Consider the following 27,645-nt stretch of genomic DNA (forward strand, 5'->3'; position numbering starts at 1 on the left):
GGCACTCCTTGGAGGAATAAATCTAGTTTCCTCTTGAAGATGTCCACGGTTGTTCCGGCAATATTTCTTATGCTTGCTGGGAGGACGTTGAACAACCGCGGACCTCTGATGTGTTCTCTGATTGTGCCTATGGCACCTCTGCTCTTCATTGGTTCTATTCTACATCATAGGAAGGATAGGAAAATATGAGAAAGACAAAAATTGCCCCTTAAGAGTGACATTTAATGGAGAGAAACAAGTAATGAAGTGCTTAGAAATGCCAGGAAATTGCTGAATGGTGAGGATAGCAAACTTTCATCAATAAGACAAAACCTCTCAAAGGAAGACAAGAGAAAAGCTGAAAGCAAACCTTGAGGAACTGAAACATCTAAATGGGAATAGAAGTGAAGAAGAAAGAAATTTTGTTTTCTACAATGTGTTAATGACTGGAAAGTTAGTGAAATGGTACATCAAAACACAGCAACAAAATCATTAGAGGAAGGGGGAGTGAAGGACAAAGAGAAAGGGCACATGTTTCTGAAAATTGTATATACAGTAGTACCTTGAGTGACGAGATTGCTCGCCTTAAATGGCGAACAATTTGGGTAATGAGCGCCCCGATCGCCAACAATTCGACACGTTAGATGATCGCTTGTTTGAATAACATCAACACCACATGGTAGGTTCATGCCGCCTCCGACGACAGTGTTGTTGTGGTGTCGTGCACGACCAGTATCCCTCTGCATCGTTTCGCATATGATAGTCGTGGGTTTTGTGTGGGTTTGTGATTACATACACTTCTTAACACTCGATGTCGGCAAAGAAGCAGCTTGGTAAAAAAGTGTTGGCAAGGGGAAGAAAGAGCCAATCACTGTGGACGTGAAGAAGGAAATCATAGCAAAGCACGAGCAGTGGTGTTCGTGTGGCTGATCTCGCCAGGGAGTATGGCAGGTTTTCCTCAACAATTAGCACATTTTGAAGAGGGAGGAACAATTTAAGACGCTTGACGTGGCCAAAGAAGTTACCAAGGTTATCAAGAAATGTCCAAAACTCCTAGATGATGTTGAAAGGCTACTGCTGGTCTGGATGAATGAACGTCAATTACATGGCGATAGTGTCTCTGAAGCTATCGTTTGTGCTAAGGCAAGGGTGCTGTATGTGGACCTTGTCAGGAAGATACTGTGCGTCATCTGAAGACGAGTTATTTAAGGCAAGCCGTGGATGGTTCGAGGACTTTAGGAAGAGGAGCGATATACACAATGTTGTGCAACATGGGGAGGCTGCCAGCTCTGATAAAGCTGCTGTTGAGACTTTATGTGCCACAGTTTCAGGAATTTGTTGATCGGGAACAGTTCCTGCCCCAACAGGTTCTCAATGGTGACGAGACTGGGCTGTTTTGGAAAAAATTCACGAAGAGGACCTACATCACGCAAGAGGAACAATTGTTGCCTGGCCACAAACCGATGAAGAATTGGCTCACCCTCATGCTCTGCAGCCAATGCAAGTGGCGATTGCACAGGTTAAGCCGCCGCTCATCTACCACTCTGAAAATCCACAAGTGTTCAAGGTGTGTAAGGTGCACAAGACACGGCTGAATGTGATGTGGAGGTCCAACAAGAAGTCCTGGGTCATGCGGATCTTCTTCAGTGAATGGGTAAATGATGTTTTCAGCCCCATGGTGAGAAATTATCTCGTCGAGAAAGAGTTACCACTCAAGGCCTTGTTTGTGCTCGATAATGCACCTGCACATCCTCTACAAATGCAAGATGATCTGTTCCCGGAGAATCAGTTCATCACCATCACCATCAAGTTTCTTCCTCCAAACACCACTCCACTCCTCCAACCCATGGACCAGCAAGTCATTCCTAACTTTAAGAAGCTGTACATGAGGGCTTTGTTGGAGAGGTGTGTTCATGTGATAGACACCACAGAGCTGACCCTCAAACAATTCTGGAAGGACCACTTCAATATCATGGGGGCCTTGCATTTGATTGATATGGCCTGAGGAAGGAGTGTCACGGAGGACCCTACACTCACCGCGAGCACCAAAAATGCGGCTACGTCGTCTGGTGCTGGAGCTGCGTGAGGGTATGGTAGGCGATGAGGCAGATTTACACAATGCAGGCCTAACACGAACACCTGATGTTGAGGAGCCACTGTCGTCATTGTCCTGTTGCTGCGAGACACGCCGCCGCCTGCCGCGACGTGTTGCTGAGGCAGCAAAACCCTCGCCTGGTAACACCCTTGCTGCTCGTACTTGGGTTGTCCTACACTACTCGTATCGGAGCCTATGTCACTGAAGCCCGAGAAAGATTCATCGTATGTACTGTCACTGAATAAACTTGCGTCTGGGAACATACATGGTGGTGGTGATGATAACGGTGTTAACCCAGGGCGGCGATGCGCGTGTACTGTACACGCTTGCCACATCATCCACCTCAGTCTCTCCCTCACTCTTGTCAGACCTCTGTGTAAGGTCTTTCTCTGGATCATAGTCTAAGTCATCTATTCATACCACCTGTCATCATATAAAGGTCACGTATCTCCTCCTCAGAGAGTCGTTTTCCATGACCGCTGGTCACCTGTGGAGCGGGAGCTCGTAGACAATGCATCATACATGGTTGCTGCTTTGAAACTGAGGCTCCCCACGGCCGCAGGGACATGCTGGGATTTTTTTTCAAAATGGCGGACGATCACTGGGGCCCCCAGGCATCCATTTACAGTACTTGCATCAATCACCACGTGCCAGTTTTGAATGGAACGTGAAAAATACAAATACCTGGAGGCACATTATGCACCCCCCGTCAAGGGCCTGCAGGTGCATTGCGCATTTGAGGGGTTAAAGCAGTTGGACTTGATGGAGTTTCTCCTTGGGTGCTGCAAAAAATGTGCAATTAAGCTGAGCATTCCACTCCAAATAATATTCGACATCCTTGTGCACAGGAATGTTAAGTAAATGTATGGAAAAAGGCAAACATTGTACCAATCTATAAAAATGGAACTTGAGAGGAACCTTTAAATTATCGACCCATATCATTAACAATTGTGGTAGTCAAACACTAAAAACAAAAACATCTGGACCTTAAAATGGCTTTTGACAGAGTCCCACACAAGAGGCTGTTCTGGAAACTGAAACATGCTGGCAGGGAGTGACAGGGGACACTGATGACTTGGATGAAAATTTTTCTAACTGACAGATGAGGGCTGTAATCAGAGACAGTGTATCTGACTGGAGGAGTGTTTCTAGCGGAGTACCACAGGGTTCAGTTCTTGCACCAGTAATGTTCATCGTCTACATAAACGATCTACCAGAAGGAATACAGAATTATATGAACATGTTTGCAGATGATGCTAAGATACTGAGGAAGATAGGAGACGCAGATGATTGTAATGCCCTTCAAATCGATCTAGATAAAATAAGTGCTTGGAGCGGCAATTGGCAGATGGAATTCAATGTGAAAAATGCTATGTTATGGAATATGGAATCTGATAAAATAGACCACACACAACTTACAAACTATGTGGAAAGGAATTACTGAACTCTAATAAAGAACGAGACTTAGGGATAATTTTGGATAGTAAGCTGTCACCAGAGGAACACACAAAGAACATTGTGAGAGGAGCATATTAGTTGCTTGCCAACTTCAGACTTGCTTTTAATTTTATGGATGGTGAAATACTAGGCCAGGTCCCTAATCTACACAGTAAAATAACAATGTACTGGAGTGAACGATATGGAAGGAAAATGCAGAATAGAACCAGTGAAGAGCAGAGGTGCCCATAGGCACAATCAGAGAACACTGTATAAACATCAGAGGTCCACGGCTGTTCAACGTCCTCCCAGTGAACTATAAGAAATATTGCCAGGAACAACCGTGGACATATTCAAGAGAAAACTAGACTAGTATTTTCTAAAAGAAGTTCCGGATCAACCAGGCTGTGGTGGGTATGTGGGCTTGCAGGGCCGCTCCGAGCAACAGCCTGGTGGACCAAACTCTCACAAGTCAAGCCTGGCCTTGGGCCGGGCTTAGGGAAGTAGAACTTCCAGAATCCCATCAAGCAGGTGTCAAGCAGGTAACTAAAGAAACTGTTAATGACTTTTGTGAGACCAAAATTGGAATATTCAGTAAAAGAGGTGGTATGAACACCACTTAAAAAATACTAACAGGAATCGACCAAATTGACAAAGAGAAATTCCTGAAACCAGCAACTTCACAAACAATTCCTGCTACTTTGGACACGGATTCAAGCTATGGAAACAAAGGTGCCGAAAAAATATTAGAAAGTTTTCTTTCGCAAACAGAGTGGTAGATGGTTGGAACAAGCTTAGTGAGAAGGTGGAGGAGGCCAAAACCGTCAGTAGTTTCAAAGAGTAGACGTACTGTACTGGGAAGACGGATCAGTACGAGCGTAGCTCTCATCCTGTAACTACACTTAGGTAATTACATATTTGGATGCTGGGGCTTGGGAGAAAGTGGTGGTGATAGTGAAATTTATTAAAGTAGGAATATGCTGGTAGATATCCATCATGTGACAGCTTTAACTTTAAATTTGGCTCGGTAAACTTTGTCAGTAGAGCACGTATAAATGATGGTATGAGTTACATCTTTAATACTCAGTATTGCTCTAAACGAATCTTTAATGGTTTTCCTAAATATGCACAACCTTAGAAAGTGGAATTGTTATGAGAAGCCACTGAACATAATTAAAGCAAAATTCTGTGTCTGGTTGTAATTTTTTGTTTCTAGTTTTTTCTTTTCAATGTGAGTCATGGCACTATGTTTGAAAAATAAGATTCAGAGGCTGGAATTTGAGAGTAAATATTGATGGTGAAATCTCGTCACAGTTAGCATCTGGAAGATATCCATTGTGTGACAGATTGAACTCTAGGTTTGGCTCAGTAAACTTCAGTGAAGGTGCATGGGAAAAAGAAGGGTGTGAATGATGATTATCTTTAATTTTGCTCAGTATGAGTTTTGCAGGTGCCACTGTATTAATAAGGACAAGACTCAAATTTGGTTTTTGTGGTGATTGACCCCCCCCCCAAAGAATTATTCTGTGGCTATCCCTTGATGTGGTGTTTCCAGAGTTAGGAAGATATCAGATCTGTAGATATAGAAGATTTACTCAGAACATGGAGTTATAATAGTAATTGTCAATTCTTGTAAACACTGCCATTCAGAGCAACATTGGCAAGTACAACACACTGGTCAAGGTACTGCGGGACCTCAAGGACTCCGAGACGAAGCTGAAAGCTCATCTTGAAGCTGCCCAGAAATCTGAGGAGGTGATTAGTGGGAACTGTGTGAACATTTGTGAATTTGTATCTTGCACTGATTTGTGTTTAAATTATTTTAATATATTTAAGAATTACTAATAATTTTGAGAGCTTGGTGACTTCAAAATTCATAAGTGATATTTGCCTGAGACTTTTTGGAGTGGTTGTGTGTTTGGTGGCATTTACTGAAAATGAGAAAAAAAATAATTGTTTTCTGTAGGATTATATTTATTATTATTATGACTGGGATGTTGCTCATTACTAGAAGCATATATCCGTGTTTTAATAAACTATTTAACTTAGCTTCATTATTTTTGTGACAGATGCATTTCTGGTTGTCGTTTTCACTAATCTTGTATAGCTAGTTGAATATAATAATTCTGTTTTAACACTTCTGAACTATGCTCATATGTTCAGCATGTTTGTGCAAGAGATTTGGCAAATTTAATAGTGGTTAGTGCCTTATTATTTTTGTGTTCTGATCTTAATCTGACCTTATTTTAACATAGGTGGATAACAAGCCTGTAATTAATATTTTTGGCCAGGTACAAGAGAGAGCAGTTAATGTTTTTAACTTAACATATAGTTGGCCATGGAACATTTAAAACAAATTGAATTTATTTGTAATAGTTGTTAACTGTTCTTTCTTTACAATAACAAGCATAATTTACCCTGACAGAAAGTTGCAAGCACATTCTTGCATGAGGATGATGGTGCTAAATAATTTAAAGTTTATGGCTATACAGCTATTTAAACAAATAATCTCCCATCTGTTGATGCTGCTTGCATCTAGTCAGTTTAGTGAGCAATTTTAGTGGTGTGTTATTTGTCATGGAATGTGATGCCTTTTTTTCCTAATACCTCATCAAGGGCTCCCAAAGTGACATATACAGCAGATTTGTTACTCTGAACAAGTCTCTGCAGCACCAGGAGGGAGAGTACCTGGACATCTTGGCTCGGTCACTTGTGCTCAACAAGGTAAATGACTGCATTTATGCTCACACTTATCACAGTAAGATCAACCATATGTTACCTTACCCATCAGAGATGACTATAATTTTACTTGGTATAGTTCAAAGTGTGCTACCCTCCTATTGTTTAAATAAGATAAATACTAATGTACAGTAGTTACTAATTTATTCAAAAAGTATTATTATTTTTGTTAGAATGGGTTAAATCAAATGTAAAGTTAGACACTCAGTAATTTATAGTGAGTCACTTGATAAAATAATCTAGTGTAACCTTGCTCAGACTAAAAAGGACAGGAGTCCTCTGGCTCACCAGAAATTCCAGTCTTTCATGTTTATTGCCATTTATTTTGTTAGTGTAAAAAATAAATCATTACCCAAAGCATAGAACACATTTTTGCACACATTTAGGTAACAAATTATATAAACAATGCAACAGCACCCTGATGAGCACTTAAAACAATAGCAACAATTATATACTCAATTAACAACCAATACCTCTGTCATCTATCTACAATATTATCTGTACTCAAAGTTTCTCCAGCTATAGTAAATAGTCTAGTGCATGTCAGCACGAAAGCCCTCAAGCTCATCAACCCTCATTATCATACTCTCCACTACTGTGTACAGGTAGAGGGTTTAAAATTTTATTCCATGACTTCTGCAATGTACATTTCTGTACCTTACTCCTCTTCCTTTTTCCTTCTCTTCAACACGAGAACAGTGGATATAAATAAGACAAGTTTAGATCCAGGAAAGACCTGAGTAAGTGATTGTGATCTGTGGAATTTAGGAATTCACGCAACACACAAACAAAATAGAGAATAGTCTCAATAATATGGCAAACCCCGAATACGAGATATCTAACTAAGAGACTTCAACCTACCTGGTCTAAGGTGGAGAAAAGCAAACAATAATGTTATACCAGGAAGTCTATCTGGAAATAACCAGCCACAGGTTAGAGAACTACTTAGATTCAGTGACAAATTTTTTTGCTCAACAAGCAGATAAGAGAGCCATCTAGATCTAGATCTGATCTCCACAAACAAAGAAAAAATAATCAGGGACATTACAATCTCAGATACCACAATCTCATTGAAGGGCAAACTAATATCAATACTCGTGAAAGGTCTAAAAAATTATCAAATGAGACAGTTATTCAATAAATTAAATTTTAATAATAAAAAGATAAACTGGTAAAATATACAGTGGTACCTTCATTTTCAAATTTAATCTGTTCCCAGAGACGGTTCTAAAAACAAAAACAAATTTTCCCATAAGAAATAATGTACCGTAAATTGAATTAATCCATTCCACACGTCCTAAAATATTAACTTAAAAATACATTTTATACATAATACTACTACTGTACTTATATTTTGTACTATAGTAAGTACAAGTATATCTTTTTGGTTTCTGAACATAAGAAAATAGTTGTGAGGATGACAATAGAGGACAAACAAGAGATCATTTATAGAGACAATGTGATGTTTCGCTACAGACAAGTGTTAAAACGTAGCAAAAAACAAGTGTCTATAGACAGATTCTTAGTAAGACACGTAAGCAGTGAGCCACAAAGAGGTCCTGGTGGTATGCCTTCAAAACATAGAGAGTACACACCCCAGAAATGTCTTCACTGCTGTTATAATGAAAGGGGACTCTCCTTCCAAACACTAACACCTCTTCTCCTCCTCCTCCCCCACTTCCTCACTGTCTTCCATAAGCCAACAAGAGTACTCAATAAAAGCACAAAAACAATGAAATTTTTCACAAAGAATTCAAGTGTGGTGTTCACTAGGCGGGAGACACTGGTAAACTGAAGCACGCCACGCGCTCATTTGGCCCATATGTGTATCAACAAACTCGAGCACCAAGGCAAACCTTGAATACCGAGTCAAATTTTTCGAAAAGAGGGGCATTTGGCATTTGAAAACCGAGGTTCCACTGTACATGGAACTTGAAAACATTCAATGGGAAATTGTTCTAAGTAATAAAAATCTCATGCAAGGAATAGAACAATGAAGCATATAAAGTCTTGTCTGAAACATATTCCTTTGTGGAAAGGCAGAAAGGGGGACCAGCATAGAAAGAGATTGCAGATGATGCTACAGGAGGAAAAACAGAAATGCTTAAAATTAAGCTGACATGATTATCCCTACAAAAGTTTAAACAGGGAGATTGAAGAAATAGAACAGACTAAAGGAATCATATCAGATTGAAGAAATGCAATTAGAACAAAGTAAAACGAGAAAAAAAACTAAATATTTCTTCACATATGTGAAATTTAAATATAAAACCTCCATCAGTATAGACCTATTCTTACAAGTGAAGGTTCATACACAGAGAACGACAAAGATATCAGTGATATTCTAAAAAAAGTATGTGGACATGTTTACCACTCAGCATGAAAGTGGAAGCTCTTGACAGCTTCTTTATGCATGATATCCAATCCTCTGAAAATATAACTGACATCAACACAAACTCTGTAGATTTTGAAAGAGAAATTGACAACATGCTCAGACTTGGATCCACACTCACAGAATTCAATATTTATAAAAAAATGCAAAGTGCCAGCAACACAAGCACTCAGTATAGTGTGGAGAAAAAGGTTGGACACTGGGGAGATAATAGAAGTGCTTAAATCAGCAGATATAGCTTCTTTACACAAGAAAGGGACCAAAGCATTAGCTAAGAATTATAAACCACTTGCACTAACATCTTGCATAATAAATGTTTTTGAGAGTGATCAGGAGTCAGATCTTCAGCCATCTTCAATGACCTCCACAACCCAGGCCAACATAGATTTAGAGCAGGAAGATCATGCCTTTTGCAGATATTTGACCATTGTAATTAAAGCACTGATGCATTACAAAGAAGAACAGAATACACATGTGGTATACATGGACTTTGCAAAGGTATTTTGATAAATGTGACAATGGAGTAATAGCACACAAAATGAGGTCAATAGGAATAATAGGTAAAGTAGGGTGATGGGTTTTAAATTTTCTGTCAAACAGAATGCAAAGTAAAAAGTAACAGTCAATCAAATAGAGTCCAAGAACAGTAAAAAGCTCTGTTCCTCAGATCGTAGTCCTTGCACTACTACAGTACTTTACCTTAATTTTTTTATCACAGACAAAAAATACAGGTCATAGCTTCATGTCATCTTTTGAAGATGACTCAAAAATCAACATGAAAGTTACTTCTGTAGAAGATATTGAAAAACTACATGCTGATATTAATAAAAAAATTTGATTGGGCAGCAGAAAATAATGTGATGTTTAACAGAGATAAATTCCAGGTACTTAGCTATGGTAAAAATTGAGACTTTTAATAAAAAAATACAGGGCTCTGTGTCCTCTCATTGCAGCATGAATAATTTTGTAGAATTTGTCTGTTTTTACCCCATGCTAATAACTCTGTTTCTCTATAATGAACTAAACAAAAATGTTCCCTCCTCCTTTCTTTCCCCTATCCGCCAGAAACATTGCTAGTGCCAACAAAATTGCTCTGCTGGCTGCCTCACCCTCATATACATCTGTATTTAGAAACCTTCACTTTATCTTACCTGATTTAGCACCTGATTTAGCTTAGCTTGGCTTGGCTGCTGCTGCTGCTAGACATCTTTTCACCAAAAGAATAATGAAATATTAAAAAAAAAGATGAAAATCTCTTGAGAAATGAGAGATCTTGGAAAGCAATTACAGAGGAAATAACACATGCTTGAGAGACAACTAATTATGAAAAGTCTATGGTCACAGCAGAGAAAAAATGCCTTGTAAAAAAAATCATACTGTACTTGTAAATATCTGCAAAATATTCAAATACTGTAACATAATCATTAACAAAATTCTTATTAGCAAATCTAAGGGCAGAACAAAAAATAGATATAGTATATGAAATGTGGTTATGTCTAACTTGAGTCAGTCCAGTTCATAAAGAAAGTATGATATGAAAAACATTTTGTAATGTATCCATGCAAGGTTTCAGTGTACAGTATATCAAGTTTTGCTCTTGCCTTGCTCAGTAAGTAATATAATATACAGTATCAGTAACATAATGGCTGCTGTTCATAACATGCTTGAAAAGATTATATACACACAAGATTTGTAAATAGAGTGAGGGATGTTTGGAGGGAAAGCCATGATGCAAGAATATAATACAAATGTGTTGAACAATAGAAAAGGTCATGTCAACTAGTGCTGTATGGGTCAACTCACTCTGGGCAGATTTGTCATAAAGGATGTGGTAACGCCACAAAAAACTTGCACTTGGAATTCACTCATGATAAGGATCTAGCATATTGTGTTTGCAAGTACTGTAGTACAAATACTGCTGGAGTGACTGTTCAAGTTAATTCAGAGATGCTCCTGCTTCCATATTATGGAATGTGATTCTAGTGTTTGTTATAATTGTCTTGTATCATTGTAACCAGTAGGACTTACACTCTACTCCTTTCCTCAGGCTGCTGCCCAAGTGGCCAATGGGTGCCCAAACAATGAGTCAGTAACTACACCAGTCAATGGTAGAGAGGAAACGGTAAGTCTATGTATGATGACTTTTGTCTTGATATCCAAGAATACAGTATATTACCTTTGTGTTGGGTGTGGTTGCTGGTCTTCAGCCACTTTAGCAAGTAATTCGTGTTCCCGGGAAAATAAAAAATATCTTTATAAACTTTTTAGAAGTCTAGAGTATGATTTAAAAGAAGGGAAGTTTATCTAAAAAATTCCATTACACTTAAGTCAGTTGATGCGATGATTGCCGAGATATAAACCTCAATACATTAGTGCTTGTAATTTTACCATGGCCAAGAGATCAACTATATAACACATTTTAACCATTTGAATATCTTACTTCTTTTGGGGACCAATACTTTTCTTGAGGTTAATATACTGTATTACTAAAGAATATCTTTAATTATTTACTTTATAGAAAGAAAATGATCTGTTTCATCTTGTAGTACAGTATGTGCTACAGTAGTAAAAAGTAATAATAAGTTTTGATTCTTCATTTTCTAATAACAAATATGGTTCAGAACTAGAATGTTATTAGGTGTAATAAAAATATCAGATATAAAAGACTAGGAAGACTTATTCTTCCATAATCACTGATAGGCATGAGCCTACAATACAGTGGCGGCCTTATAAACCGAGTTCCATGAAGATGTGTTAACAGTACTGTATTGCCATCCACATCATGCTAGTCAAGGGTGAAAATGACTTCTCTATCCAACAGGAGAGAAGCTGGAGGCAGCAACAATGGTCATCAAAGTTAAAGAAAAAATCGAACATTGAGTTTAATGAAAAAATCTCTTTCTGGTGGGCCCCTCCATAACTCTCTGGAGCTAATTATCTGAATAGCTCTTCAAATATGTCACTCCAGACTCTTGAAAGTTATTAACCCATACCAGAGACCAAATTTGGTTCACTCAATAGAGGCACAGGGAGCAGGAAATACTAGAGCACCCTATGAGGAAAACCACCAAAAGAGTAGAATGCATCAGAACACACAACTGTAAGTGAATACAAAACTGACAATTAGGAATACAGTAGTTAGGTTTTTAGAACCACTAGTTACACCCACTGCCAGGTGGCAGCCTCAGCAGCTCGGGCTACAACTGTCAATGCTGGATCAGTTATGTGTTGCCGAAAGAACCGAAGCTCCTGATAAAAAGGAAATGGCAGAAACAGGGACTACTGAGATGACCCTACCAGAAAGAGGTGTTTCATTACAATCAACACAGAATTTCTGGGGGTAGCCTCTCGATGGTTCTGTGAAGCTATCTCACCTGTGAAGCTTTTCTCTGTGAACTTTACAGTTGTCTGGTTTGCTTCACTTACTTTCTAGATGTTTTTTTGGTGAGAGAGTTTGTAACAATCCCTTGCTCTCTCTGCCAGTGTGAGGGAGCTAGGTTCTCACTCCAGTCTCTGGTAGGCTATTAACAACTGATGTGACTTTTATGTGTGATGCTATTTCAGAACAATTAGCTTCAGAGAGCCACTGAGGCCCAATCAGAAAGAGGCATTTCTTTATATTCTATGTTTTTCTGTAGGGAGCCCCTCTGGCTTCCTGGAGCTATCGGACTGATATATGCTATATTAGTCTGGGGCTTCAGTCAATTGGAGTTCTGTCTACCGGGGACCATGAGCCAGAACCTGGCCCCCTCAGAGAGGCAAAGAGAGCAATGGCCTATGGAAACCCCCATGTATTTGGGGGCATTCCATGTCTCATTGACCAGGGTTAGGCACCCAGAAAGGTAGGCATAACAAAACAGACTCTACATGGTAAGAAAATTGCAATTGAAGACTGAACAGAGAGGCAGGACTTCCCCCAACCCAAAGAAACAAGCAAACGCCAAACCACTGCCGTGCCGCTTGTCTGCACAGCCCTAACCTAAGGGCTGTGTGGGCTGTCTTCCCTAAGTGCCCTGTAAGTACTACCCTTGGGTTCTAGGGTTACCTTCCATAGAGCCTTTGGGACTCCACTTCCATACGGGTTCTAGCTACTTGGCATTTACTCCGTCCTTGGGGCCAGCTGGGGTTTTTGTGGCCTTTGTTTGGCCTTGGGTGGGAGCGGTATCGTTTGCTGGTAGGGGCACGAGGTGCGAAACGTAGCTCATCTACCAACCTACCAGCAGCGGCCAGTTTCTGTTCCTCTGGCGACGTTGTACTTTTCCGGGTTTTATATTTTATTTTTATTTTCCTTGCCTCGAAGGGATCTGCCTGGTTTGGTTATTGGTCCACTTTTGTTGTTTGGGTGGCCCTCCTCTAGGCCCCAAGATTGTACATGTCGCAGGAGGTTCAGTTTTTAGCAGATTCCTTGTTAGTTTTGACCCAGCCGGTTTTGCTGTACTTTGCCTGGGCCTGTACCTTGCTTGGACAGGTTGGATAACAAGAACCTTTCACACTAGAGATGCTATACCAATGATGATACTTTTCAAGACGCTAGTGCTCTTTAGAGTGGAATACTGTTCCACAAAGACAGCCCCTTTCAAAGCTGGTGAAATTGCTGACCTGGAGACTGTGCAGAGATCCTTTACTGCTAGAATCCACTCGGTAAAACATCTAAACTATTGGGATGGTTGGTCAGGCCAGGGGTGCATAATGTATTGTCCTGTTTATGGCTCTTCACCGTTATCTGCGCCCCTCGGCTTCTGTGGGCTGGGATACGCTTTAGGTTGATCCGGTTTCCCTTGTTCCCTGTTCCAGGGCTTGGATCTCCCAGGTCGTCCGCAGGGTTATTAAGTCTAGCCAGCCTGCGGTCTACACTCGTGCCCACAACGTTCGTAAATTTGCTATTTTGGCTGCCATGTTCGGCAACATGTCTTGGGCTGACATTTGGGTACGAAGGTTTTGGAAGTCGAACAGGGTCCTGGCCACCCGTTATCTGGTCAATATTCCTGGTCCCGGTCATTCGTGTGTGTCTGGGTCGCAGGTTGCATCCAGTTGTCTCGACTTCGAGTTGATGTGCGCGTGGGGTCGCCTTCCGGGTAGGTCCCTCTTTTACTTGTCTTTGGTTAAGTAGCTCCATGGAGCTGGAGGGGCTCCCCACAGAAAACCAGCATTAAATGTAATGAAATGCCATTTCTGGGTGAGCCCTGAGGCTTCCTGGCACCCTCCCTCCCTCCGGTCGGCAGTTTCCATTATATTTTGATGCTCAGTCTGAACAGGAGGTGTGAGTAGCCGGCACGGGGAGTCTAGGGCTCTCCAGGTCCGACCGACCAGGTCCACCCACCAAAACTTTGGCTCTCTTTGAGTTTAGGCTGCATGGACAAGCAGCATGGCAGTGGTGTATGATGATTGCTGTTTGCTTGTTTCTTTTGGGTTGGGGGAGTTCTGCCTCTCTGTTCGGTCTTCAGTTGCAATTTTCCTACCATGTGGGGTCTATTTTATTATGCCTACCTTTCTGAGTGCCTAACCCTGGTCGATGGCAGACATGAAATGGCCCCAAATACATGGGGTTTCCATATGCCATTGCTTCGTTTACCTCTCTGAGGTGAGCCAGGTTCTGGCTTGTGGTCTCTGGTAGGCTGAACTCCAATTGACTGATGCCCCAAATTAATACTGTACTGTATAACGTATACCACTCCGATAGCTCGAGGGAGCCTCTAGGGCTCACTCAGTAAATAGCGATTCATTACATTCAAGGCTGTTTTTTTGTTTTTGTTTTTTAGGATGATGAAGTTCATAGCAGTGGTAGCAACAGAGTAGTAGGAGTTGTTGGCCCAGGAAATGTTGCAACACTGCAGGAACGCTTAGCTGCCAGCCAAGTGGAATCGGCTGCAATCATGGGCCGTATGAGGGATAGTATTGCCCGTCGAGAAGATCTCATGGTTCGTTACAAGGTAACTGGAATAGAATGTTTGTTTTCCCTTTGTTAAACAGTTTGTTTGCCATGATAGTACAGTATATGGGTAATGAAGCATTTGGTATTAGTTAATATCAAATTTTATACTATATATTATTTTGCTTCACATGCTTTCTTGTTCAGGCTACGCGCGAGAGATTAGAAAACCTCAAAAAGCAACAACAGAATATGCGTAATCAGGAGCAGCAACAAGCACCTCAGCCATCAGGGGATAATGAAGAGCCATACGAGGACCCTATCCCAGGAGTGGAAAATTGGTCCACAGATGAAATTAATCAGGGCATTGAGGAATTTCAGGCTCTCTTTGACAAAGTGGATCGTCTTCAAGGGATGTACACAATCAAGGCTCAGGTGAGCCAAGTTTTGTTAGGATTTTATTGATATGTACATCTATGGTCATTGAACTTTAATAGCTGGCTTAGGATCATTGCATAAGAAGTTTGACCAGATAATTTTTTATCTTCTCGTAATGCTGAAGTCATCTTGCGAGACTTAAATTTTTGCTGTTAGGACTAGCCTTAGTCTTTTTTCACTATCCTCAAAGAGAAGCAGCCTTTAACTTCTCCCTCCTTAATGGTCTTATTCATCATCATCATACTTATATTCTAGACAAACGTAAACCCTTGATTCTTTAGTTTTCTAATCTTTCATAATTATCTAATAATTAATTTTCTAATCTTTCATAATTATCTAATAATTAACTTTCTAATCTTTCATAATTATACTGTATTTGATCGTGCATGCACAGTATTTCCATGACACTTCCACCATAAATTTTCCCATCATTATTGGCACTTTCACTCTAATGAGTGGACCAAATTATTTATCTTGTACTTTCATTTCGTATTTTGTTTCTTTTAGCACTTAAATCCATGTACACTGTACTAGATAGAGTTTGTCATTGCTGGTATGGAAGCTTTCATTCCATTTTCACTTTCCTCTAAATCCTAATTTGCTAAACCTTGATCTGAAGTGTTTGCAGCAGTGAAAAAGGGCCTTGCAAAACCCAGCAGGTCATTCTCCACATCTAACTTTTCCCTATGTATTTCAATGAGGAATTATGCAAAGTCTATGCTTTGCAATACTAAACACAATTTTGTTAAAAAGAAGTGTGGTCAACTGTCAGACCCAAATCCAAGGTAACAACAAATTTTTTCTCAAGAGTCAACAAAATCAAACAGTCTGAATTTTCACTCTATTATTTTACTGAATTCCTTTAGTCTGCCAATATATGTATGACATGTTCAGACTTCATCAAGATTCTCATCTCTATTAAAAAAATGTCTTCCTCTACAGTTGCAAAAAATAATAATTTTTATGGTATATATATATAATGTTTATTAATAAACATGCATGGTGATCTTATAGAATGTTGACCCAGAGGATGAGGAAGCCCAGGCATCTGTGGCCAATAAGCTGAGTCAACTTGCATCAAAGCGAAGATTACTCATTGATACAATTGCAAGGTTGCGTAGAATTCAGCAGCAAAGACAAGGTGAAGCAGGTGAGATGATTTTACTTACTCTTACATTTTGTCGTACAAGCGAGTGAATTCAGGAATAAATTTGCAGTTGTGGCCAGGGTATTCTCCATCGTATTCTGGGCTGATATTTGGGCTCAGGGGTTCTGGCATTCTAACAAGGTTCTGATGGCTCAATATTTGGTTAATGTTTCTGGTCTCAGTCGGTCAAGTGCTGTTTTTGGCCATGTCTCCTGGCTGGGGCCTTATTCTTCGTCCTAGTGTCTTCCGCCTCTCCTCCTTGCTGGAAAGTCCTGTTTTATATTCCCTGTGGTTAATAGTGTCGGGGGGGGGGGGGGGGGGTTATCTTGAGATGATTTCGGGGCTTTTAGTGTCCCCGCGGCCCGGTCCTCGACCGGGCCTCCACCCCCAAGAAGCAGCCCGTGACAGCTGACTAACACCCAGGTACCTAATTTACTGCTAGGTAACAGGGGCATAGGGTGAAAGAAACTCTGCCCATTGTTTCTCGCCGGCACCTGGGATCGAACCCAGGACCACAGGATCACAAGTCCCGCGTGCTGTCCGCTCGGCCGACCGGCTCTGGGGGGTTGCAACTGGAAACCCAGTGTTAAATGAACTAAAATGCCCGATTGTCTCTACTGCCATCTAGTGATGACCAAATAAATTGTAGCTTGGGTTGTTTACCCATTGCTAAATATTGTTTTTGTTGTTTTCCTCATTTCATTTCTTTCCTTCAAGCCTGCTTGTTTAATTTCATCTGGACTTTTCTGCAGTTTCCTCAGTTTTTTGGTCAATCTCATAACCCTATTATCCCTTCACCTCACTTCATTGAGCAAATCCAAGTCCCACATAAGTCTCAAGAGGCCTGGTACAACCTGTAGGTTTAGAAGTATCACCGCATAATTTCTCGGTAGCTACTGAGTGGCACACCAGAAAGAAGCATTGTATTGAAATTGCCTTAATTTTTGTTTTTTTACTACCACTAAAGGCAGATGAATAGTAAAAACTTAAAACAAAAATGTTAAATATGGGCTATTTTGCCATCCAGTTGGGCCAGTCTGGAAAGATAGCTTGGTGAAACAGGCACCTTGTACTGATGTACCAACAATTTGTCAGGTGGCCAGGTCAGGTATGTTGCTTTATGAATGATATAATGAATGGATGAGTCATTTTTTATTATTTATTTGATATAACATTTTTTGTCTCTGGGTTGATGCTACTTCCTTTGTGTGAAACATTATAATTATAATATATGCATTTATGAATTACTGTCATGAAGCCAAAATATTCTCTAATACAGTATTTTCTCTGAATATGTATGGATCATTCAGTTCCTTTAAAATGTTGTCAGATTCTGGAGATGGTCCACCAGGATTCCCAGAGAAACTCCACAGTGCCAGTAGAGACTCCAGAAAGCAACCAGAGCACTGTTACTGGAGAAGGCCACTTAATAGTTTCAGAACCAACCCCAAGGGCATCCACTCATTCTGGTGAAGATATTTCTCAGATCAATCTCAACTCAGCAGCTAGTAATGTTGCCATGGTATCAGATGAGATCTCGTCAAGACAGATGCAGCTACAGACTCTACAACAGCAGTTGGGTGACATGAAGAAGCTTCTGGATGTCACAACTGCTGCTCGAAAAGAAGTGAGTGTTGTAATGTGTGTGTTTGTGGATTAAATACAATATCTCTGGTGTGTATATTTTTACAGCTGGAGCATTTTCTTCACATAGGAGATTCACAAGTATTTAGCTTAGCTATGAAAGACTATTTTACTGTAGATGATAGGGAGATCTTTACTGAGAATGAAAATCAAAATCAAAAGAGTGTGAGCAAGTGTGAGAGTGTATTTGGAAAAAAGGTTAAAGGTTTGTTTAGGAAAAGTAAGATTAGGGTGTTTGAGAGAGTTAAATGGGATGTCTTGGATTTTATGAGTGGCATGAAAGTATGATTTGAATTGTATGATAAAAATGAGGCAAGTAATATTGAAAGATGAAGAGCGTTGTAAGTGTTTTGGTAAATGAGTATAGAAAAGAAATGTATAAGGACATGGTACACCAGAATCAGGAGGGCATTGGAGGAGGAGTTTGAAAATAACAGGGTAACAAGGAGCAAATGGAGCAACTAGGCTCAAATTTGAATACCAGTAAATGGTGTTAAGAAGAAACAGTCATATTCACACTCATCCATTCATGACTGATGTATGTATTCCCTGTGAATACAAGTGAGCTGGTGGGTGGCAGTTGATGGTGGATGGAAAAAGCAGGTTGTCTTCTTGAGACAGGTAGTATGTGCCACACAGTTATGCAGAAGACTACTACTATTGTACACTCCAAGTGTCTTCATGCTTAAAACTAGCTTGTTGTATCTTGTTTCTAGACATGATACAATTATAGATGATGATGCAAACTCTTCTCTATGTAGTTGTAGACGTGTAGGCGTGTGACGTGTAGACGTCTCAATGACAGTGGGAAGTATGTTTGATTTGTACCAACTGGGACTTAACACTGATCTCCAGTTAACTTGACATGATGTGGCTGAGTTACGCATTTGCTGTTTGGATCAAGCTAAATTAGTTGAATACTTTTTTACTGCTAGCATCTGATTGATGCTCTTTTGCTTAGGAGGCCTGCAGCTATCCTACACAAAATCTTAGTCCCAATGTAACAGCCAATAAGAACTCGGGCAGTAGGTCTGAGATATTAATTTGTAGTGGCATCACTGGAAAGAGCTTCATGATATGTCGAGCCTGGCTCAGGTCAAACTCCAGAGCTTCAGGAGTTCAACTCCTAAAGCTCGGGAGTAGAAGAACTTGCGTAACCCCCTCCAGATATGCACCAGGACCAGCCCGTCCTCCTAAGGTTTCCCAACGTCAAGAAAACAGTCAGATTAGTGTCTCCTCTCCTAACTTACCAGAGGACCCAAAACAGAAAATGGGACAGTACATCACTTTCGCGAGCTGCTTCCATTTTCTAGTACGAAAATGTAACACATTTTATGTAACTCATACAATTGAAATGAGATGTTCTTTTGAAGAGGACTGGTTGCCAGGACACCCATGTGGGCTTCCCCTATTGTGACCATTTTTAATGCAGGTCATGACCCCCTGATATTTAAACCTACCACCAGTGCCACATTGGTTCTGGTTGTCCTTCCCTGGCCCTTTCAGATATAAGGAAACTGTTTAATTTATCTAATAAACCAGTGTGTCAGGATATGCATCTCAACTGGTAATATATCTCTACTTGTAGGATTAGGGTATTACCAGTTAACTGATTTAAATGGTATCTAAACATAATGTATATTGCCCCCATAATGTATACTTGTGCTGTTTATTTAACTGTCTCCAGTGAAAGACAAAGCTGGGAAAAATTTGTCCCTTAATAATGAAAACTAAATATAAGTTAGTGAAGGGAATAAACAGGGTGGCCAAGGGCAGTCTATTTAAATTGAATGTTAGCAGGACAGGGGGATGCTTGTGAAAACTATACTCATTTGAGTCATAAAGATGTAAGGAAATTCTCATACTCTGGGTTATTGGAAAGTGAAGTACAGTACATTGAAATAAGAGTTGTTGATGTCACTTCCATCAACATCTTCCAGAAAAAATATGACTAGAACTTGAATGTCGAGTGATGTAATTGGATATAATCTGTTTGCAAAAGAAAATTTTCTAATGTTTTTGTGACACCTTTGTTTCCTTAGCTTGAGTCTGTGTCCTCTTGGTCTTGAAGTTCCAGGTCTCAGAAATTCTTCCTTATCAATTTTATCGAGTCCTGTTGCTATTTTGTACGTAGTGATCATTTCGCCTCTTTTTCTTTTATCTTCTAGTTTTGGCATATTTAATGCCTCTAACCTCTCCTTGTAGCTCTTGTCCTTCTGTTCTGGGAGCCACTAGGTGCATTTCTTTGCATCTTTTCCAGTTTGTTGATGTGTTTCTTAAGATATGGGCACCATACAACCGCTGCATATTCTGGCTTTGGCCTAACAAAAGTCGTGAACAATTTCTTTAGTATTTTGCCATCCATGTATTTAAAAGCAATTTTGAAGTTAGAAAGCAACATAGGCTACTCGCACAATGTTCTTTATGTGGTCCTCAGGAGATAGTTTTCTATCTAGAACCACCCCTAGAGCTCTTTCTTTATCAGAAAGAAGTGTTTAAAGATTTTCCACAATTTATAGGTTGTGTGGGGTCTATGATCTCCTATTCCACATCCCATAATATAGCATTTGTGCACATTAACACTTTCGTGCACCGCGCGGGCGAGACCTGCACTACCTGGGCTGGGCTTAAGTGTTTCATGGGAGTGCGCAGTAATTCTGAAAAGTGTATACTCATTTAAACTTTGTCACCTCAATTCTCGTCTAAGGTTTTTTAATTTGGTATCATTGTGTTCGCAATAGAATTCTCTACAGCACTAAAGGCATGTAAAGTCCAAAAGCCCGGCGTACCATCCACAACAAACAGAGAAAGTGAGTGCGTGTTACCCGGGAGCGCCCAAGAGCGATAAAATGTGTACACTCTTCACTTTTGTCACCTGAATTCCTGTCCTAGGCCTTTTATTTTGGTATCATTGTGTTCGCAATAGAATTCCCAACAAGAGTATATGCATATAAAGTAAAAAACCGAAGCGTGCTCCACCTGCCGACAAGATGAAAGTGGCCCAGAAAAAGAACACTGCGCCACCCCAAGGCGCCTCTCATTACATTAGAGTGCGCGGTAATACTGAAAAGTGGCAGTTTTTTCCACTTTGTCATAGTCATTTCTCATCCTAGGTTTTTCAATTTGGTATCAATGTGTTTGCAATAGAATTCTCTACAAGACTAAATGCATATAAAACCCAAAAGCCCAGCGAGAAAGTGAGAAAGTAAGAGCGTATTATCCAGAAGCGCGCAAGAGCAATAAAATGTGTACTCTGTCTTCAATGTGGATGTCTCGATTCTTGTTCTAGGTCTTTCATTTTGGTAACATTGTGTTCGCAATAGAATTCCCTACAGAAGTATATGCAAATATAAAGTCCAAAAGCCAGGCGTACCACCCACAGCAAACAGAGAAAGTGACAGCGTAATCCCAGTGAGCGCTAATAAAATGAGTACTGTATACTCTTTTCAACTTTGTTGCCTCAATTCTGGTCCTAGGTCTTTCATTTTGGTATCAATTTATTGACAAAGAAATTCCCAACAGGTGTATATGCATATACTCTACTGTAATATCCAAAACTGCAGCGCGCCCCTCCTGAAGCCGCCGATGCAATGCTGTGTCGTTACCGGAATTGCGTCTACTAAAAAAGCGACGCAATGCTACATTGTTACCGAACTAAAATGTTAAATTCCATTTGCCAGGTGGTGCTCCATATACTTATTTTGTTTAACAAGAATTTGCTGTTTAACATTGTTTAACGAGAATGGTAAAAGTATATTTACTGCATGGTATTGAAGGATGACCAGTATCTTGGATGGGAGAGTGTAATAATGAGAAAGTAAGGATGGTGGAGGGGCTAGAGAGCTTTTAAGCTAACTGCATTCCATGTGGATTTCTGAATCGACTATTCATTAACACTGTCGCACTCTCGTTACTCTTAATGCGTCATCAATTTTTCTCATGAGTCCTCTCTTGTAACTCAGGTATGAGTCCAACAATAAAATATTTGTATAAAATTAATTTTTCATCCGATTGACTTTGGGATAGTTTCAAAATGAGTGCCTTTAAATTGCGCACAGTTTGATATCAAAATGAAAGATGTAACATGAAACCTGATGTCAGAACACTTGAAAGATTATAAATATGTTTTGAGCAAAATTTTAAAATATTTGTTAAAATTTTATTTATTGTGCTATTATTATGGGACTAATTTTAAAATGCGTGCCTTGATTGCGAACAATTTGATACCAAAATGAAAGATGTAACACGAAAATTTATGTCAGAACACTAGAAAGATATAAATAATATTGTGATGATGAGCATCCAAACTTAAAATATTTGTTAAAATTCCAGTTATTGCTCTTTTATTATGGGACTAGTTTTAAAACATGCGCCTTTATATTGCAAAAATTTTATATCAAAATGAAAGACGTAAGACGAAAATTGATGTGATACTCAAACTGAACGAGTATGCACATTAGGCCGCGGTGTGCAAATTGGTGCTCGTTCACGGGTAATTTAGGCTTTGCTGTGGGGAGTCACGCTTGGCTTTTGGATATTATATGCATGTACACCTGTAGGGAATTCTATTGCGAATACAATGATACCAAAACGAACGACTAAGCATGAGAATAAGGTGAGAAAACTGAAACGCGTATACACATTTCGGTGTCGCCGATGTTTCTCATCAGTGTTATGTAACATGGCTGTTATTATCATAATTGTTGTGTGATATGGTTGTCATTATAATCTTCAGCATTATTGGTGATTATCATTAGTAACATTGTCATTGTTGTGAATTTTCTTATCAAATTAAACACAATTACATTCTTACAGGATGAGAGAAGGATGATTGAATCCCAAAAGCGCTTAGAGGAAGCTGAGGCTGCAAAAGCCAGGCTTGCGGCAGCCAGATCTGAGACTGAGAGGGTCTCAGCTGTGGAGGGAGCAGTGGGTGGAGAGGTGATAGAAGTTGCTGGCCGAAAAATCTTTCTAAGTGAAGCCGAGAGACAGAACCCTGAAGTGATGAAGAAATACCAGTAAGCTGAGATTATATTTTATCCTGGACATCAGATGTAATATAAATTGTCCATATACACTGCCTATAGTAGATCATTAGTGAAATATACAGTATTGGTATGGAACCCACACCTCATTAACCCCTGCACTGCACACCTGTTTTTTGGCAAAAACTTCATAGTGCAATTGTTAAGGACATATTTTTGTTGTTTTTATAAATGTTCAGGTAAAGTTAATGTCAAAATGTTTCCAAACTCAACTATTTTCATTTCAAAACACAAAGAGTGATGAAAACAATAAAAACAACATTAAAATATAGCCTAATTAAAAAAAAAATAGTACAGCTCTCAGAATGAGATTTCTCGGTTGGCGCAGCACAGTGGTTATTAAGCACAAAAAAGAATGTAATAATGTTCAGACATTATGATGTCTGATAGCAAGCAACTAGATTAGTACCAAAATTGAGTGGGCTCAGCAATAATGGAGTGGGGACAAGGAGACATCTGTTAAAGCTAGATACAGTATATAATTAAGTTGTAGAGATATAAGGAAATTCTTGTATCCTTTACGGATAGTTGGTGAGTTGTCAAAGCCGTTTCCATCTACAACTTTAGGAAAAAAATATTATGTGAAATTCAATATTGATAGATGTAATTAGCACACCAGGTTTAAATGGTTAAGAGGTGGGGCGTAAAATGCTGGATCTCCTATCCCCAAAGTCACTAGTAGGTAAGCACCATACCTGCAACTACTACCACTACTCCCACTCCACACAGAAAGAAAGGCAGGGTCCAAGAGCTAACAGCTTGATTCTGTAGACACAAATAGTAAATACACACCACTTATTCTTATTACATACTATGTACTCATTATTCCAAATTATCATTGTACCTCCATGTATTTATTATAATTTTTTACAGCTATTACAATTCCCCTCCCCCCCCCCTGTAGTTGTCATGTCTGCTGTATTCAACAAGCCTTTTTGTATCATAAGATATGCTAACCTGCAGATACTTTTCTCATTTATGGTCGTGCAGTTGAATCATAACTTTAGTTTTCTTTATTTTTGAAGAAAATAAGGAGGGTATTTTGACCACAGAAATTTGTATTGTTTACTAATAGTGAAAGGGTTAATAATGAATCATCTGATTTGCAATATTTCTATTTTTTCTTTATCCTCAGAGATATCTCTAAGGCCAAGGAAAGGCTGAACAAAATGGAGGAGGTGATGGAAATGATTGCATCTGCCAAGAGGAACCATCAGAACCTAAGAGAAGTCATTCCACCAGACTACCTGGCCATCCTTGAGGAAGCTGAGGTTGCTATTCCATGTCCTTTATATCAAAACAAATTTTAAAACTAATTTTTACCTAAATATTATATAAATGAATGCTCTTATTAATATAAAACTAATTTTAATAAAATTGTTGTTAGCAAGAATCACACTGATAAAATTAATATTGTCTCAATCATATTTAAGTTTCTCTTTAGCTTTGACAAATCTATAACAGTTCATTTGGGATGAAATTTCATGGCAAGCCAGTAATATAGTAACAAGAAATGTAAAAACAAGGAATTATTCTTGATAGAATGGGATTTGATAATTGATGTTATATTGCTAAGGAAACTGCATAGTGATTGTTACTATAGGAGAATTTGAGATTATTTTATGTTCATGAACCTTCCTAGTGAGGCCATCCAATCTGTAAAATAATGTAATTGTCTTAGACTTAATCATTTTGTCCACTATTCAGAATTTTCATGCTAAGATATATTTATAGCAGTTTTAATAATATAAAGAATGATTTGTGTGATTTAGTTATTACCAAGCTGGGTATATTTTAAGAGAATTGTGTTATCCAAGTATGCTTTTTTGCAGGCTGAAAGGGATGAGGCTGAGGGGGTTACACGACGTCCAGTGCCAGAGGTCACCTCGATTAAGGAGGAGCCTGAAGAGGAGCTCAGGTCATCCAGAAGACATGTTCGTGCCTCTCGAATGTAAGTTGAAGAAACTAGGACTTTTGAATGGAATAAATGTCAAGTATGTTCATGCCTGCTTGTTTCTTGTTTTCTAAACAAGAAACTGCTTTGAAAAACTGCAAGAAAAAACTTTCTGCCCGAAACGCTGCGCGTGCTAGTGGCTTTACAAGACTGTAATTACCATATTTGTATCCTCACATTCCTTATGTACATTCTTGTATATGCATAAATAAATAAATAAATCTCCCCTTAGCATTAACACAATATATTTAAGATACAAATGTAATAACAGGTTTCCCCCTCCCCCCCCCCCCCCACATAGTATTTTGTAAACAATCCAGTGCTCAATATAATGAAATGCCTCTTTCTGGATGATTCCTGGTGGCTCCCTGATACTATCTCATTGAGATATCTCCATGCAAAGGAGTCAAATCTGATGTAAGAGCTAAAACCTAGCTCCATCACAGAGCAAGTAACTATTCACCACCACACCGAGAAAGCATTTAGAAAGTCAGCAAAGCTTTACAGACAATTCGAGATAGCTAGATATAAATACTATATAGATATAGATATATATATTTTTGTATTTTCTAAACAGGGGCAGTGCAAGTCGCAGTGACATGTCGACTTCATTGGGTCGCAACGAGCGAGATCACCGCATGCAAGAAAAGGAGAACAGTGATATATCTGCTATGCAAAAGCGATTGAATAAGACAAGCACCAGAGTTTCGGCTATCAATGAAGGATCAAAGCATGGCCATGAGAAAGGGGCAGTTAAGAAGCAACCACAGGTAATTTGTCTTGTCAGTCCTTTCAACAGGAGTTAATCATTCAGAATATTGTAAATCTACAATATTTCAATCAGTTTAATTGAAAATCAGATCTTTTAGTAGTAGTGGACTAGTTAAATTTATTGGCCTCTAATTTATCAAATCTGGGGAAATAATGAAAGTTTGTAAATCAGTGTCTCCTGACATAATGCACTTATTCTATGTACCTGGATGGGGTTCTAGGAATTCTTATACTCTCGAAGCCCGGCCCAGGGGCTAAACTTGACTTGGTCCAACAGGCTGTTGCTTGGAGTGACCCGCAGGCCCACATTTTCACTATATCCTGATTGGTCTGCCACTTCTTGCAGAAAACTGTCCAGTTTTTTCTTGAAGACTTTCACTTTTGTTCCAACAATATTTCGTATAAGTAATGGTAATGTCTTCTCACAAACTTAATAATGTAGGATAAAAATCCACACTTGTGTATTTGTGAAATTTATGTAAAGAAATTACACTTTCATACTCTTGTTGTTTTGTTAAGGTCTGAGTATGTGATTAGGATGAGATTGACATCTCAGCGTCAACCTCTACTCTTCACTGGTTTCACTGGCATAAAGAATGGTAGTGTGGTTGTTGGGTGTGTTGTGACTGTGCACCAGTGCCCCTGCTTGACCATGAATGGTGGGGCTTGTGGTCTGCCTGCAACACAACCGCTGTCACAACGAATTCTTATGTTAATGTTATATATTTTTAGAACTACTATATAATTACCCCATAAAATATTATTTTCAATATTAGGAAACAATGATTGTAAAAAATGCACTATGCATCTTGCAAAATATTTCAACAGTAGAATGGCTCTCATTGTTTTCCCAGAGTGTATGCTGCTAGCTCAAATTTCCAATATTTTATTTGTATATATTTTGTCTCTACCTTTTCTTCTTTTCTTTAAATTGCAAAAACAAGATGCCTAAAACCAGCAGTAACCAGACTTGATTGGCATTATAAGAAAACTACTACTACTACTACTAACTACTACTACTAACTACTACTACTAACTACTACTACTAACTACTACTACTAACTACTACTACTAACTACTACTACTAACTACTACTACTAACTACTACTACTAACTACTACTACTAACTACTACTACTAACTACTACTACTAACTACTACTACTACTACTAACTACTACTACTACTACTAACTACTACTACTACTAACTACTACTACTACTAACTACTACTACTACTAACTACTACTACTACTAACTACTACTACTACTAACTACTACTACTACTAACTACTACTACTAACTACTACTACTAACTACTACTACTAACTACTACTACTTCTTCTTCTTCTTTTTCTTCTTCTTCTTCTTCTTCTTCTTTTTTTTTCACTCACTCATTCTCACACTCTCACTCTCTCACACACTCTCTCACTCACTCTCTCTCTCTCTCACACATACACATATACACATACATGGACGCACACACACACATACACATACATGGACGCACACGCACGCACACATGGAGACAAACCCTGAAGATTATATTTTAAATAAAGTCATATTCCCAAATGGCTACTGAGTCTGGAGACGGGACAGAAAAATTAGGAAAGGCGGTGGCATTGCTGTGCTGATGAAAGAACACCTAAAGGTAAATGAAATAATGATTGCCAATTCACAAGAAGTTGACATAATAGCACTAGAGATCTGCAAACAGGATGATAAACTAACGATCATAAATGTATATAGTCCACCGCCATGTAACACATGGTCAGAGGAGGAGCTGGATAATAAACATGAGGGGCTTATAACAATAATGAGAGAGATTATAGCGAGAGCTAATATAGATAGATCACGACTGTTGGTAGTCGGCGACTTCAACTTGAAATCCATAGACTGGGAGGCATATAAAGCGAGAACAGAGGATTTTTGGACTTGTAGATTCGTAAACCTCATCCTGGAAACATTCATGTTTCAGCATGTTAAACAAGCTACGAGGATGAGGGTAGGAGATGTTCCCTCCATGCTGGATTTGATATTTACCAGAAAAGAGGAAGAGATATTTGACATTCAGTACTTCCCTCCGTTGGGTAGAAGTGACCATGTCTTTTTGGGAATAAAGTATGCAATGTGTTATA

The 27,645-nt window shown here is 39.2% G+C and overlaps 1 protein-coding gene across 1 annotated transcript in view; it reads left to right on the forward strand.

The window, feature by feature from the left end:
• LOC123755365 (serine-rich adhesin for platelets) overlaps positions 1 to 27,645 on the forward strand; it is a 190,702-nt gene that overhangs the window by 48,424 nt on the left and 114,633 nt on the right. The window contains 11 exon segments of the mRNA XM_045737920.2: positions 6,128 to 6,235; positions 10,690 to 10,764; positions 14,402 to 14,572; positions 14,719 to 14,946; positions 15,964 to 16,099; positions 17,427 to 17,435; positions 17,437 to 17,723; positions 22,556 to 22,758; positions 23,921 to 24,056; positions 24,618 to 24,736; positions 25,317 to 25,509. Coding sequence (XP_045593876.2) covers positions 6,128 to 6,235; positions 10,690 to 10,764; positions 14,402 to 14,572; positions 14,719 to 14,946; positions 15,964 to 16,099; positions 17,427 to 17,435; positions 17,437 to 17,723; positions 22,556 to 22,758; positions 23,921 to 24,056; positions 24,618 to 24,736; positions 25,317 to 25,509 — 1,665 coding nt within the window.

Source organism: Procambarus clarkii, chromosome 20 (assembly GCF_040958095.1).
Source record: "Procambarus clarkii isolate CNS0578487 chromosome 20, FALCON_Pclarkii_2.0, whole genome shotgun sequence".
Lineage (NCBI taxonomy): Eukaryota > Metazoa > Arthropoda > Malacostraca > Decapoda > Cambaridae > Procambarus > Procambarus clarkii.